The sequence below is a fragment of the Mustela nigripes genome, chromosome 15 (genome assembly GCF_022355385.1).
Source record: "Mustela nigripes isolate SB6536 chromosome 15, MUSNIG.SB6536, whole genome shotgun sequence".
In the NCBI taxonomy this organism is placed as follows: Eukaryota; Metazoa; Chordata; class Mammalia; order Carnivora; family Mustelidae; genus Mustela; species Mustela nigripes.
This window is the reverse complement of record NC_081571.1, coordinates 74,664,409-74,679,227: the sequence shown is the minus strand read 5'-3', so window position 1 is coordinate 74,679,227 and position 14,819 is coordinate 74,664,409. Positions and strand designations below refer to the sequence as shown.

General features: G+C 47.7%; 1 protein-coding gene across 6 annotated transcripts in view; it reads left to right on the top strand.

Annotated features, from left to right (window-relative positions):
* Positions 1-14,819, top strand: part of TMTC4 (transmembrane O-mannosyltransferase targeting cadherins 4) — a 64,555-nt gene that overhangs the window by 5,945 nt on the left and 43,791 nt on the right. For 5 of the 6 annotated variants that reach the window (XM_059377568.1, XM_059377567.1, XM_059377565.1 and 2 more), the window contains exons 2-5: positions 541-756; positions 4,963-5,078; positions 6,189-6,405; positions 13,180-13,267. In XM_059377568.1, coding sequence (XP_059233551.1) covers positions 595-756; positions 4,963-5,078; positions 6,189-6,405; positions 13,180-13,267 — 583 coding nt within the window. In that variant the 5' untranslated portion in view covers positions 541-594. The remainder of the gene's footprint in view (positions 1-540; positions 757-4,962; positions 5,079-6,188; positions 6,406-13,179; positions 13,268-14,819) is intronic. The other variant, XM_059377569.1, reaches the window with a different exon arrangement.

Sequence of the window (14,819 nt, the reverse complement as noted above, 5' to 3'; positions counted from 1 at the left end):
CTCTCTCTCTGTCAAATAAATAAAAATCTTTAAAAAAAAAAAAAAAAAAAAAGAATAGGAGCATGTTTATACCCTAACACATGCACACGCACACACACACACACACAAACACACAATGCACTCAGACCCAACAAGGAGTATTTATTGATTTCTCTTGATTGGAAGAAGCAACATGGCAACTTTTTTTTTCTTTAAACTGGTATAAACTGGTTCAAGGACTATAAAAACAATTTGTGTTATGGGGTTGATATATACAGGATTCCCCCAAATCAGTGTTTTTTCTCAAGATAATCCAACATCAGAAACCCAAGGGCTTCTGATCTCATAAATTGCAGATGGGCCCAGGAGAGTTTACATGTGTCCCAGGTGACTCTACTGCCCACAGAAAACCACAACTTGAAGTTTCCAACGATTGCATCCTATAAACTCGCAGCATCGATGGCCGTGTAGTTCTTACTCACTTAAGGGGCATGTGTCCACTGTGCAAACATTCCTAACAGTGTGTTTATGAATATTTGTGTCTTGTCATTTTTCTTGTAGATTTCTAACCAGCATAATGCTGGAGCGAGAGGCTGGCAGCCGGCAGTTTGCACAATGGCCGAGCTGGACGCGGATTTGGACCACATCCTTCCATCTCCGGTTCTTCCGCCTTTCTGGGCTAAGTTAGTGGTGGGATGTGTTTCCCTCGTGTGTTTCGCGCGTAGCTACGATGGAGATTTTGTCTTTGATGATTCAGAAGCTATTGTTAACAATAAGGTTTGTATCATAACTCCTTTTTGGGAAACTTCTGTTAATTAACCATTTGCCTGTTTCTCATTAATAATCAAAGTTTGCGTTGAGTAATTCTGTGTTAAACTTTGCTTCCGCGTTTGCCTGGGCCCCAGTAGAGTTCTAGATTTCTCACCTGCCTGGTCATATCTCCCCAATTTAGGGTCTCTTTTATTGTAGGAAGCAGGGTCTCCAACCACCGTCTGACCTCAAGCTGTACCTTCCCCACGTGCCCTGTGCAGGGCCCCAGTCTACACGTGTATCAGAGAGACCATTTCTCTCAGATTACAAGGCAAGGAAGGGTGTTGCAAGGCATTGCAGACTAAGTATTTCAGGTTTTATGACAGATTTGCAGAATTCTAGGCCACAGCTGTTCTCCCCGCCCCGCTAACCCCAATATGCATTGGCTGCCGTGATGGGCAAGTCTGCTCACCTGCAATGAGGTGTGTCCTTAGCAGCAGGCAGCGAGTTAGCACCTTCTTTGTCCTTCACCAGCAGCCACTGGAGGAGGAGTGTGCTGTCCGCGGAAGCTGCGGTTCCTGCTCATTTCTCACTGGGAGACTCAGATTTGCTGACTTTGCAAAATCCCAGCTAGTTTTGCTCACCAGTGGGTGCTGTATCAGTGCAGGAAAAATGATCCGGTCTTTCACTAGCTAGAGATAGGGAAGATGAAGTAGGTTGGGGGGAAAAGAAGAAAAAGATTCAAGGGAACTCAAAGAAAATCAGACTGAGAAACTTGGACGTAGGGAGAGCCCAGAGGAGAAAGAATGCGGACAGGGCACCAATTAGAGTCTCTGTGACAACGCAGTCACTCAACCGATGCTTTATGTGTGTGCTTTAAGCAGGGAAGAGAACCTGGAGGGATATACTGATCTCTTTCTCTCGGGTAGATGCAACTGTCCCAACTCTTCGCAACACTGTGGTTGAATGCTCTTAAAATTGCTCTTAAAAAGAATCCAGGGATGCCTGGAGGCCCAGTCAGTTAGGCGGCTGCCTCTGGCTCAGGTCATGACCCCAGCCTCCTGGGATGGAGTCCCGCATCGGGCTCCTTGTTCAGGGGGAGCCTGCTTCTCCCTCTGCCTGCTCTGCCTGCTGCTCCTCTCCCGTTCCCCCTGCTTGCGTTCTTCTCTCAGCTGTGTCTCTGTCAAATAAATAAAGATTTTTTTTAAAAAATCCATCAAGTCATGGATGCTTCCAAATGAGAAAAAGAAAGTCATTTTCATATTGAAAATGTTGAGAACAATTCTCTGTGGCCAACACGTGTTCTGTGGGGCGAGGGCGGGTTAGGACTGGGGGCGCCTCGAGCAGGTTTTGTGTTTGTAACATACCGTCTCTACTTGATTTTCTCTCTTGATGACATGGACTACAGCGTCCTTGATGTTTGCTTTTAATCCAGGATCTTCCCTGGTCATTTCCCTCCGGTTCACCCCGAAGTCACCGCAGCATTCCCTTCTTTTTGAAACCGTGCTTAAAGGCAAGAGTAGCGACGTCTGTAGCTCTCAGCAACCATGTCACATCGGTGGCTTCGTCGGTCCTTGTCTTTTATGAGAATATGACTGAATTTTAACGCCCATTCTTCATTTCGGTGAGAGTTTCTTGACTTCTACTTTGACAAAGTGGGGGCTGCCCAGTGTCCCCTGAGGCCGTATGTCAAAGAGCCCTGATGGACAAGGAGGGTGAAGACTCGGGCTCGGTTGCGCGGGGATGCCCGGGCCTGCGGTCATCATTCTTCTTCCTGCCTGGGCTAAGGCAGACGAAGCCGTTCCGTGGCTCGGCGGCACATTGTCCCGGCCGTGCTCTCTACAGCATCACACTGCGCCCCTTTGTTAGCTCGCGGGCCCTCCTTTCTCCCTCTCCTCTCTAATGAGAGGCTCCGCTCTGCTCGTTGGCACGGTGCCCGCAGTCATGGGAAACAGGCTGTTCCGGGTTGTCGTGGTGTTAAACCGCTTTCCAGATGCTTCCTTGTAGTGTGGCGTCGCCCCGTTTTCCTCGAGATGAGGGTTTTCTTTGAGACAGTGGCGCGAGCAGGAAGTTCAGGCACACGTCTTTCCCGTAAATCATCGGAGGAAAAACTGACCTTTCTTTCCCTAAGTGCCTGCTGTGTGGAGGCTCCACCTAATCAAATATTTAGAGCTTTGCTGGTGTTCGGGTTCTGCTCGAATAGAGGGAAAGAGCCTCCGCCCAGCTCCTTCACAAGGGAGCGGGTCCTTCTGGACCGTGCAAAAGAAGGTGGGCTTCCAGCTTCGGAACCGAGCCCACCGAATGATCGGGCGGTTCCAAGATCGTCGTGAAATACCCAACCGACCCTCAGAAGAGGGGACAGTACGCTCAAGGGCTCTGAAGCTGACACACAAGGGAGGGAAAATTCACCCTCGGAGTAGGTATCAGGTGACCAGCTTTGCCTCTGTCACCCAACCGCAAGCCTGGCCCTTTGAGTCAGTAGGCGCTGAGGTCGCGAATCCTTCCAGAGCTCCCCCACGGGCTGCAGACACCGGTTGCTCTTTCAGGCCAGCCAGGTTGGATGTATTTCTTTTTTTTTTTTTTAAGATTTTATTTATTTATTTGACAGAGAGAGATCACAAGTAGGCAGAGAGGCAGGAAGGGAAGCAGGCTCCCCACTGAGCAGAGAGCCCGATGCAGGGCTCGATCCCAGGACCCTGAGATCATGACCTGAGCCGACAGCAGAGGCTTTAACCCACTGAGCCACCCAGGCGCCCCCGGTTGGATGTATTTCTGCCTGAGGTTTTCCCCACCTTGGGTGTCAGAAGCTGCAGGGACTGTCCGGGCTGGATGCGGACCCCTCTGTGGGACTCGGGACCTAGTACCACAAAGAGGGGTGGGCAGGCTCTGCAGGGCGTCCAGCGGTGTGATTTGTGGGTGTGCTTCTGGCCACAGCACCCCAAACCCGGGAGCCCCCTGGGAGTCTGGGAGTCTCGCCCTCCTCTTTAAAGCATTCCTTTTTTTTTTTGCTTATGTTAATCAGAGTTGATTCTGGTTCATGCAACGGAGAGCCTTGATGGAAACGCTGTGCTTAGCATGTCATAATTGCTAGTCCCTAAAATATTCCTGTTTAATTATGCTTTTAAAGAGAATATTAACCTTCACTTTTGTTGCTTACTCTATAGTGAATGTCTGCCCCTTCTTGTTAGACACAGTTTAAGCAATTTCATTTTACATCTATTGTTTGGGAGATTTTATTTATTTATTTATTTATTTGAGAGAAAGGGAGAAAGCATGAGTCGGGGGAGGAGCAGAGGGAGAAGAACAGCAGACTCCACGCTGAGCCCGGAGCGGGCTCGATCTCACAACCCTGAGATCAGGACCTGAGCTGAAATCAAGAGTTGGACTCTTAGCTGACTGAGCCACCCAGGCACCCCTAGTTTTACATTTAAATGCTTCTTTAAAAGATGCATTTTTAAACATCTATCGTATAGAACCAAATTAAATTACCTTAATAGTAAGGTAGCTATCGTTTTTTAATATTTAGTGATTTTTATCTTGAAAAATTACATGGAAGTTGTTTTATCTTTAACTTTCCTGTTTGGCTCATGATCAAAAATAATGTATGCTCGTCCACTCATGTTTTCACTGGGCTAATTTGGAGAAATTATATGAATATGAAAGGACTATGCACATTCAACATAGATTAAGCACCTTCTGTATACTCCCCACCTACGGGATGTGGCCCAGGCCTCCTTGACCCTCAGTCCCGGACGGCAGTGTGCCAGGTGCTGTAAGGCCAGGGGCGAGATGCCTAGAGACCTCTGGAAGGGGAACAGTGTCAGCTGAGGAAGGTCACAGCTGGTTAAGACATGAAGAATTAAGGTTAAGATGTGAAGGTTAGGGTGGGAGGAACTGGGCTGTGAAGAGCTGAGGGGTAACTGGTGGACACCTGCGTGTGCCCAGCCTTTGGGATGGGCCGCAGCAGGTGCTGAGCACCCTGGGCTGGGGCATCCACATCCAGGGAGGGCGGCAGCTACCATAGGGCAGGTGACCCAGTTTGCGTCTGGGAGGGATCAGCCTGGGAAGTGTGTCCCAGGGCACAGTGGACCCGCGGGGAAGCCTGGCGGTGTGGTAGGTGAGAGATCAGGGGAGATGGAGCAGAGCGGCACGCGGAGCTCCGGGGAAGAGCTCACGGTGAGGGGATGGGCTGGGACGCCTTCGTTGAGGACGCCTTCTGCTGCCTTCCCGCAGGACCTCCGCGCCGAGACGCCCCTCGGGGACCTGTGGCATCATGACTTCTGGGGCAGCAGGCTGAGCAGCAACACCAGCCACAAGTCCTACCGTCCCCTGACCGTCCTGACTTTCAGGTGAGGCGTGACCGCGCGGGCGGGGCGGGCCGCTGGGCCAGGCTCCGTGGGCTGAGCCTCCGGGTGGCGGGAGGAGCGCCAGTGGATCTTGGGGGACAACATGGTCTCACTCCTACCGGCTCCGAGAAGAACGTGCTAATCCCAGCTGTTAGGAATAGGTCCGGGGAAGGTGGAGAGAATGCGGGTGAGGACACCTGACTCCAGGGCTGGCTTTGGCCAGTGCAGATCCTGGGAATGGAAGGATACGGAGGAGATGCGCAAAGGCCCCTGTGCGAGGATGACGAGCCAACTCGGGCAGCGTTCCGTATTTTGCACATTCCTTGGAGGTGGGGCCTTTGCTGGGCAACACTGGAGAAACCATGTGTCAAGGCAGCCCGTGGCGTCTGATGCCATTGTGGGGGTTTTCCACTACGAAATAATAAGGTAAAAACCTTCCTACTGTTTCCGACTGTTACCAAGTTAGTGTTCGGAAACAAAATCAAGCTAAAAACACTCTCACCCCCCTCCCCATTTGCGGGGAGGTAGATGTATTCAGCTCACCAAACCTCCCATTCCGAGCTGTTTCTCGGGAGCAGGAGGCACGTGGGAACGGGCCTCTGGGAAGCAGAGAAATGGTCAGTGGAGCTGCTGGCCGGTGGACAGCAGGCAGGAGTAAGAGTCCCCGACCACAGGCGTGTGTTTTGTTGGGTGGAAAGCTGATGGAGGAACGATCAAGGAGTGCCTGTGTTTTTGGACAAGCAGGTTTCGGGACTATCTTAAACCCAGGTCCCTGGGGGGAGCCAGGAGGAATGTGTGCTATGTTACCTCGTCTTGGCCTGCAGTCTTGCCTTTTAGCGCTTAAAAAATCCGTCCAGCTTTCCTTTTGCTTTTCCTCTCCATGTTATCTCCTGCTCCTCTGAGATGCTCTCGGCCTCCACTTTTCCCCCTGCAGTTAATTATGCTCTCACCTTTTCTTCAACCTTCCTCACTTGATAGGCATTTTTTATCTTGCTTTCAACAAACTTCCTCTTCTCCCTGGAATACTGTGACTCACCAGCCTTCTTCTTCGGGTGGTTTGTGTTTCCTCTGGCATGCCTCTGCGCATCTGGTGTGAACCCCCTTCACTTACAGGATCAACTACTATCTGTCTGGAGGCTTCCACCCCATGAGTTTCCATGTGACCAACATCCTCCTGCACGGGGGCATCTCCGTCCTCATGCTGGACGTCTTCTCCGTGCTGCTCGGCGGCCTGCAGTACACCAGTAGAGGCCGGCGGTTGAACCTGGCCCCCAGGTCGTCCCTGTTGGCTGCTCTGCTCTTCGCCACGCATCCGGTGCACACGGAGTGTGTAAGTAGTGTCCGTCCGTCCGTCTGGGGCATCTGTCCTTGGGTGAGGACAAGGAGCCTGTCACATGTTGGCTCATTCCCGCAAACAAGCTTCCTTTGAAGAGTCTCATTGCAGTAGAAAGGATACGAGGCTACACCCTGCCCCACACTTGAAATGATTATTTGCGGACCCAACAGGTCTCTCTCATGAAAAATGCCGAGTCCCAAGGGGGTGGGGGGGCGTTGAGGACTTTGTCATCACCATATGACGTGAACTCTGGTGATGCTTCCCATCTCCCTTGTGTGACCATCCTGGAAAGCGTAAATGGTGACTATTGCCCGGTTTGGGGTCTAAAGGCCAAAGCAGGGTCTTCGGCAAAGTGTCGGACTTAATTTCCCTACCTTCGCATGAGTTGTCTAGGAATAGAACTGACAATCTCACACCGAGGAGAGGCCCGCACACTTTGATTTGCGCTGGGAAGGTGTGGGTCCCACCCCGCGCTGGGTGGTGGTCAGGAGCTCTCCCAACTTCCTTCCTCTCTTCTTTGCCGTCTGCATTCCTCTCTTCCCCTTGGAAGATTTGGCCCAAGAAGCCCAGGTTGCCCAGCGGATGGGGCACAGGGTCCTAACCTGCTGTCCTGCAGGCCACGTCTTTATTCCACGGAGCTGCCGCTGAATGTATTTGGTGCATATTGTACTGGATTGCACTAGATCTGTGGGCATTTCAACTGAAAGCCTGCATGTTTGCTAAGTAAAAGATTCAATTTTAGCCATTCATTCTGTGAACATGAGGTACCCAGAATAAAATACTACATATTTCTTATTTCTTCTCTGCAACAGATTTCTGGATTTCATGTGTATTTAAATCCCCCCCATTTAACCAAATGTATTGAGCATCTTGATGTGAATTTCAAAATATTGAACAGAATTCCTGCCTTTAGCGTCTGCTTTTATTAAACTCTGTTTTTTGGTATTAAGGGGATTGTGCAGAGTTGTTATCACAACCTTCTCCGAGCATCTTCTCACTTGAAACCTTTTAAAAAAAAATTCTCATGTTTTACTTTCGCAAATTCAGAGGACTGACAATCTGGAAACTGCTGTTAAAGATTGATTGTAGACTATTTATATATGACTGTGACCAAATTAGAATTTGTTTCCACGTGAGTCCTCCTTACGGCTTAAGTATTTGTTGGGACCCAGAAATAGTGCACACGATCAGAAATAAAGGAATTTCTGGCAAAAGTACTGATTTACAGTTTTGGTCCTCATCTGATTTAGTGTGATCTTTCTTTTTTTTTTTTTTTGATTTTTTTTTTTTAAATTTATTTGACAGACAGAGATCACAGGTAGACAGAGAGGCAGGCAGAGAGAGAGGAAGGAAAGCAGGCTCCCTGCTGAGCAGAGAGCCCGATGCGGGGCTCGATCCCAGAACCCTGGGATCATGACCCAAGCCGAAAGCAGAGGCTTTAACCCACTGAGCCACCCAGGCGCCCCTGATTTAGTGTGATCTTAAAGCAAAATGAAATAGTTGAATTATTAACCAAAGAAATGTTTCTAAAATTCTGATTTATTTTTCTAAGTCAGTTTTGTTGTTTTGGATTTTTTTTTTATTTAAATTTTATTTATTTATTTAATTTTTTTTTTTTTTTAGTTTTCCAAAATTCATTTTTTATGCTCCACACCCATTCCTCCATGCAATACCTGCCCTCCATAATATCCACCACCAGGCTCACCCAACCCCCCACCCCCCTCCCCTCCAAACAGCTCAGCTTGTTTCTCAGAGTCCACAGTCTCTCATGGTTCATCTCCCTCTCCAATTTCGCCCAACTCACTTCTCCTCTCCATCTACCCATGTCCTCTGTGTTATTCCTTATGCTCCACAAGTAAGTGAAACCATATGATAATTGACTCTCTCTGCTTGACTTATTTCACTCAGCATAATCTCCTCCAGTCCTGTCCATGTTGATACAAAAATTGGGCATTCATCCTTTCTGATGGATATAAATGTTGAGAAGTTAGTTTCTAGAAAAGTTTGAAATGCCAGCAAGTATAACTAGATGTGTGCACACACACCCATGCCTCAGTTAATGCAGTCTGGGAACATATGAACCCTAAAATTCTACATTTGAAATATTTAAAAAGAAGCCAAGGAAATTCTCGCTGTAGGAGAGAAGGGGAAACTTGAGAGAAATCTCTTCATGTCATGTACCCTTCTATTCCATCAGTCATTGAAACTCAAATTGTAAGAAAAAATTATGGATGATTAAAAATCAGCATTCTTTTTTTTTTTTTTTTTGAGATTTTAATTATTTGAGAGAGAGTGAGCGGACGAGCAGGGGGAGAGGGAGAAGCAGACTCCCCTCTGAGTGGGGAGCCCAACGCAGGGCTCAGTCCTAGGACCCTGAAACCATGACCTGAGCAAGGTCAGAGCTTAACTGATTGAGCCACCCAAGTACCCCCAAGTTAGCATTCTTAAATAATTTGCATGTTCACCATTCATTGTTCTGGCAAAGAGGGAGTGTTCAGTTTCCTCCTAGCTCACCCCCTTGTAATGCCCCATTCTCCACGTAACCCAGCTTTAGAAATAAGCAAAAAGCAGGACCCACGGAGTTAGGTGGAAGGAGCGAGCCCTCTGAAGGCCCCCCAGCCCCGCGGAGGGGGAGGAGCCCTGGGCCGCGGACTCTGGACCAGGGCTCTCCATGCCGGCCCCCACACTGAACGGTGATCTAAGATGGGGACTGGGGTTGGATGGTTATTGTGCTTCTCTTTACGTTTATTAACGGAGAGCCGTGGCAGCGGGGGCCTGTCCAGGTTTTAGTAATATAAATTTCTTTGTATTAAATTCATGTGTCTTGTGTCTTTACACCTTCTTGATATTAGCATTGAGAATGTTTTCGTCCACTGCATCTAAGAACCTGAATTTCCCAGTCTTCTAGGGTGTCTAGCCCCCTACCCTGCCCATTATTAAGGGGGTCCCGGGATTTGGGACTTGCCACTTTAAAACTGGGACAGTCCCAGGCAAACCATGGTGCGTTGGTCAGTCTTCCCAACTCCTGGTCCCCAGTGGGTGATGAAATATTTATAATTAGTGTTTCTTGCTTTTCAACTGACATGAATGTCTCTCATTTTCAAGTATACCACCCCAAATCACTCTGGGGTACTTGTAGGCCTATAAGCCTAGGCATTAGGGGAGCGAGGAGAGCTAAGGGAGGGGTTGCCTGGCCCTTTGTCTGCGGCCATCAGGATGGAGACCCCAAGGACACTAGTGCCACCATAGGTTTTCCTTCTCCTCAGAGTATTGGTAGGGATTTCAGGTTGCCTGGATTTGGTATCAAAGAGGGAAATGCAGGCCTCCTTAGGGGTTCCGTCTGGGCACAAACCCAGAGTTCACACTGAAGGCATCAGCTGGGGAAGCACCCCCCCTTTCCCTCTCATTCCTTCTTGACACCCCGATGCAGTTTGTTCCTAGGCGGAACACCACTACCGGCTCTATGGCTTTGAGGGAATTGCGGCGATTTCTCTAGAACACCCGAATATGAGCATTAACGGTTACCTCTGTAGGGGTAGAAACATTTTCCCTTCTTCCGTCCTAGGTTCTTCGGCTGGCCTCGTAATTAAATTGACATAAGACAGGTTAACGGGAGAAAAAATTAATTTCTGGAGCCCCATAAACATTGAGATTCAAAGAAGTGTCCAAAGCCAGGCACGTTTTCTAATGTGCAAAGAATTGTCAGGACAAGGGTTTGGGCTTGGGGTAGTGAATTAGTGAAGTAACAAGGGTTGTTTATGTGGCTTTCTCAGGCCCTTAAACTCCCTGCTTCTGGGGATGAGGCTACCTTCTACCCTTCTGATGGAGGGAGGGTGCTTGTCGTGGGAGAGATTTGTTTCCTGCTTTGGGGGGACAAAGGATGGTCAGATCATCCTTCTGAGAAACTGACTGTTTTCTCAAGTACCTTTAATTCAAAATAATCAATATGCAAAGTGGCATATCTGAGGATGGCAGAGTCTGCTCCCTTTCATTTGTAAAAAAAAAAAAAAAAAAAAAAAAAAAATAGCCTACAAAGGCTACTGTAAAGACCTCTGCCTAGAAATACATACTATGCAAATATCAGAAAAGAAAATAAAGTCTCTGTGTAGTCTTGCCCATTCCCCAAACAAGTGGACTCAGTACTTCCGTGGACAGCCCTTAAAAATGTTTTATGTTTTTTTTTTTCTGGGAAGTCACTTTTTAATCATGATGTCGAAAATTCTTTGTAAGGGCTAAAAACTCTTTTTGCTTTAAAACATTTGCCATACATCTAAAAATTTGTTTCTCTTTATGTCCGATAATGTCGCATACATTGCATAAGGACTTGGAAGTATTTTCACCAATTAGCCAAAGAACATTTGTTTAGAAATAAGCTTATTCTGGCGGTGCCTGGGTGACTCAGCTGAGTGTCTGACTCTTGGTTTCGGCTCCGGTTGTGATCTCAGGGTCCCTGTGATCGAGCCCCACATCGGGCTCTGCGCTCAGTGTGGAGTCTGCTTGAGATTCTCTCTCCCTCCCCCTTTGATCCACACCCCTGCCACACACCACACATGCACACACATGCATGCTCTCTCTCCCTCTAAAATAAATAAATATAAATCTTTAAAAAAAAATAAGTTTATCATGTTTGACATTCATTTTAGTGCCAGTCTTTAAATATATTCTAGCTGCCTAGGTAACAGGTGGTTTAGGCTGGTGGTTTGGGCCCCATCCCTAATATTTACCCAAACACTTCCCTCCCCTCACTCATTTCAGTAAACCTTGTTCTCTGACCCCTCACCACCCCACCCCTGCTTCTCCTGAGCCCCTGGCTTGAGGGACCCCTTTGGATGAGCTTCTCTGCCTGGGTTCGGATTACTCTGTGCTCTGCGAGGGTTTGAGATTCAAGGTCATCCTCAGGCTCTGTAGCTAGGCTCAGATGTAAGATGTCCTAGCGGGGGAGCCCAGGGGACCAGCGGTTCCCTATGTCACTCACCACAGTGCTCTGGAGCCCATACCCGCGTCTGGCCCTGAGCTCCTGTGCTGTTCCTTTCTGCTCCCAGTGCTCAAGGAAGCGCGGTCAGGATTCCCGCAGGGAACTCACAGTGAGCCCATGCCTGCTGCGTGCCAGGGGCCCCTCCTGAGTGCCAGGTGCTGCTCACTTTACCTGCAGTCCCGTTTTCTCGAGTGCCTGACTGAGTGAGCCGTGGGCCACAGTGTTCAGGGACTCTCATCACGTGTTCACTGCACTCACGGAGTCATGGTATGTTTACCCCTCCGGCATATTGGCATGCTTAGTTCGGATCTGTGGAACCTTTGTCTGTCCCTAGCTTCCTTCTTCGGAGGTTTTTTCCTTGTGGGTGGCATTCACAGGCTGGATTCATCAGCTCCTTCAATCTTAACGGTCATGGGACACCTTGCATGGTCATATGCGCTGCTGTCAGAAATGAGCGATCAGAATGGATAATCACCTCCAGCGTTTTACAGCTAGCCAGGGTAGTGGGAAATCATCGCTCAAAGGCATTCTCTTTAGCCACTGCTTGTCCACAACAGTTGGGAATCGAATATAAATATAGAAATTTTCATGTGAACTGTATTATTCTGTTACCTCCATTATAGCTTAGTCTTTATTCTGTCCCACATTTCATGTCCTTTAAGAAAAGATCAACGTGGGGCACCTGGGTGGCTCAGAGGGTTAAGCCTCTGCTTTCACTCAGGTCATGATCTCGGGGTCCTGGGATCGATCCCCGCATCGGGCTCTCTGCTCAGCAGGGAGCCCAACTTCCCACCCCACCTCTGCCTGCCTCTCTGCCTACTTGTGATCTCTTTCTCTCTCTGTTAAATAAATAAAAAATCTTAAAAAAAAAAAAAAAGATAAACTTACCAGCCATTGGAGTAATACCTACAGAATCCCAGGAACACAGGACGTGGCACGTGTCACATCCAAGTGCTGGTTAGCAAAGTGTGCCACGTAAGCCAGACCCACACTCCTGAATGGGATTCTCAGTCTTTCTCTGCCAGGAGATGTTTGGAGAACAGTTACCAGATGTGACGTGAGACACAGATTTTACATTGCTTTGTCATCACTAAGGTAAAGAAGCTATCACTAAGGTAAAGAAGCTATCACTAAGGTAAAGAAGAATTAAGGTAAAAAAGTTATCACTAAGGTAAAAAAGGAAAGGGCAGACGTGGCAGAAAGAAATGGGAGACACTTTATTCTATCTTCATCTTCCTTCTCAGTCATGTGTGAAGCGTTCTGCTTTCCAGGTTAAGCCCCCCACAAATCGGTTTTGGTCTTGAAAGGAGCAACAGTGACAGGGGTGGCTCTGCATGGTTGAACCTGTACCTTTTTCTCTTTGCCTGGTGACTTTTCACATATCTTTCCCACCTTTCCTGCATGTTTCTGGTCAAATTTTCTTTGCTCAGTATTCTACCCTTCAAGCTTCTAGCATTTTCTGTTGAAATCCACTTGGGGGACATCAGTACCAGTGTCTGGGCTCTAGGGTGCAGGGTGCTGTGGTGGGGCTCCTGCTCCCAGAACAGGCAGCAGTGCAGTCCTGTCCATCCCACTGTCTCGGAAGCAGCTAACCCAAGTCTCAGTCCAAAGAGGAAAAAGAAAAACCAATTGGAAGATAAGACCACAGGACTGTTGCGCAGTTATTTTAATAGATGGCAGAATCTAGTATGGTTTTTGCCTTTCGTTTCTAAGAAATCTGTTATGTTTCCTAAGTTTAGGATTTAAAAATTTTTTTTTTCATGTAAATCTTTTTTTCTTCTCTTTCTTTCAAGGTTGCTGGTGTTGTCGGCCGTGCAGATCTCCTGGGGGCCCTGTTCTTTCTGTTATCTTTCCTGGGCTACTGTAAAGCGTTTAGAGAAAGTAAGCATGATGTTTACCTTCTTAATTTTGAGATGGGAAATTATCTATGTATATAATTTTATCATTTTAAGAGAATGTTGGCCAAAAGGTTTCTCTTCAGATACATGTTTACTCTGTTGCGTTTTTGATAATACAAAGTTCATACATTAGCATTCACACGGGAGCCTTCCAGGGTGGTGAGACCAGGAGTTTTTAAGGTTTCATAAAGCAGCTGTGATCAATTTTTGTCATTATATTTGCAGCAAAATTGCAGGGGGAGAAACACTTTTGTTTACTATTCTTTATTAAAACCTCTCCGTGAGGGAAATAGAAAAAAGTCTAAAATGAACGAATAGCGATGGGTATGGACGTGGATTATGAAATTCTTGGTTTTGTCATTGGCGTGGTATTAATCCGTACAAAGAAAGTCCTTGTTGCTGGAGTTGCAACGGCTCATTGAGTGTGTGTGTCGGGGCGTGGGGTGTGGAGGAATGGCCCGGAGCGGCCCAGCAAGTGCGTTGACGGAGATGCAGCAGAATCCCCGTGGGACTCTGCTCGGTGCATGGATTCCAGTCAGCCCCAACTCAAGTCAGACCTTCCAGTCGCTTTATTGTAGACACTGGATGCGAGGAATTCAGCGTACATACCTGTCATGCCTGTGAGCTCCTGCAGAAGTTCTACATTCAGTTTCTGTTATCTGAGGAATCAGAAGCGTGTGGACTACAGAGCTCTACTCGTACCTCGCAGTCAGTGATTTCCGTTTGGGGGAGAGGCAAGTGGGGTGACTTCTTCTGGAATGTTGGAGTGGAGCCTTTTAAACAGGAGTGCATGGACCTTGGCCTGCTTGAGGCTTTTCTAGAGTTTCTCAAAGCTCAGGTGTGCTCTAGGCTGCCAGGCCTTTCATAGGATTGTCGTATACTAATATATGTACTTTGGTTTTTTCCATAAATAATCTCTAATTGATGCTGAAGAGCAGACTGCTCATTCCGAATTCTGTGCTGGGGTCGATGAAGCGGAAATCTCAGGGTTAGTAAACAGAGGGACCCAGAGGCCAAGTCCAACCCGCTACCCCTTCGCATGTGGCCTGCAAGCTAAGAATGAGTTGTTTTTTCCAAATACGCATTGAGCCATTACTACTTAATTTAATGATCACTGCAGCAAATTTTAATAATGATTTTTACATGTTTTTTTACCGTTATAAAAACGGGGCAGTTTCTTTTTCTCCCATAATTCAATTTCCACAATACCTCGAACCCTGAGTATTACAAAAGAAAGTAAGAAAAAAAATCACATTTTATAGATCTTAAATTCATCTTCAGCATTTAGCTCAAAGGTTTCATCATCCTCAGGAAATGGTTCTCCTACCAAACTCGTCCGCTAAAAGTTCTATCCCAGGGGTGGGAAGACTGTCTTCGCTAGCCCATGGTCATTCTTTTCTCGCTTTCCCTAGCCAGGCAGGGTTGAGCGGCCTCCAGCGGAAGGCTCAGACTGGCCAGAGCAGGGACACAGGGTCTCATTCTCCCCAGCACGAGAGGACCCCTGACGTCTGATGGGGGACCCGACCTGGAGAGCC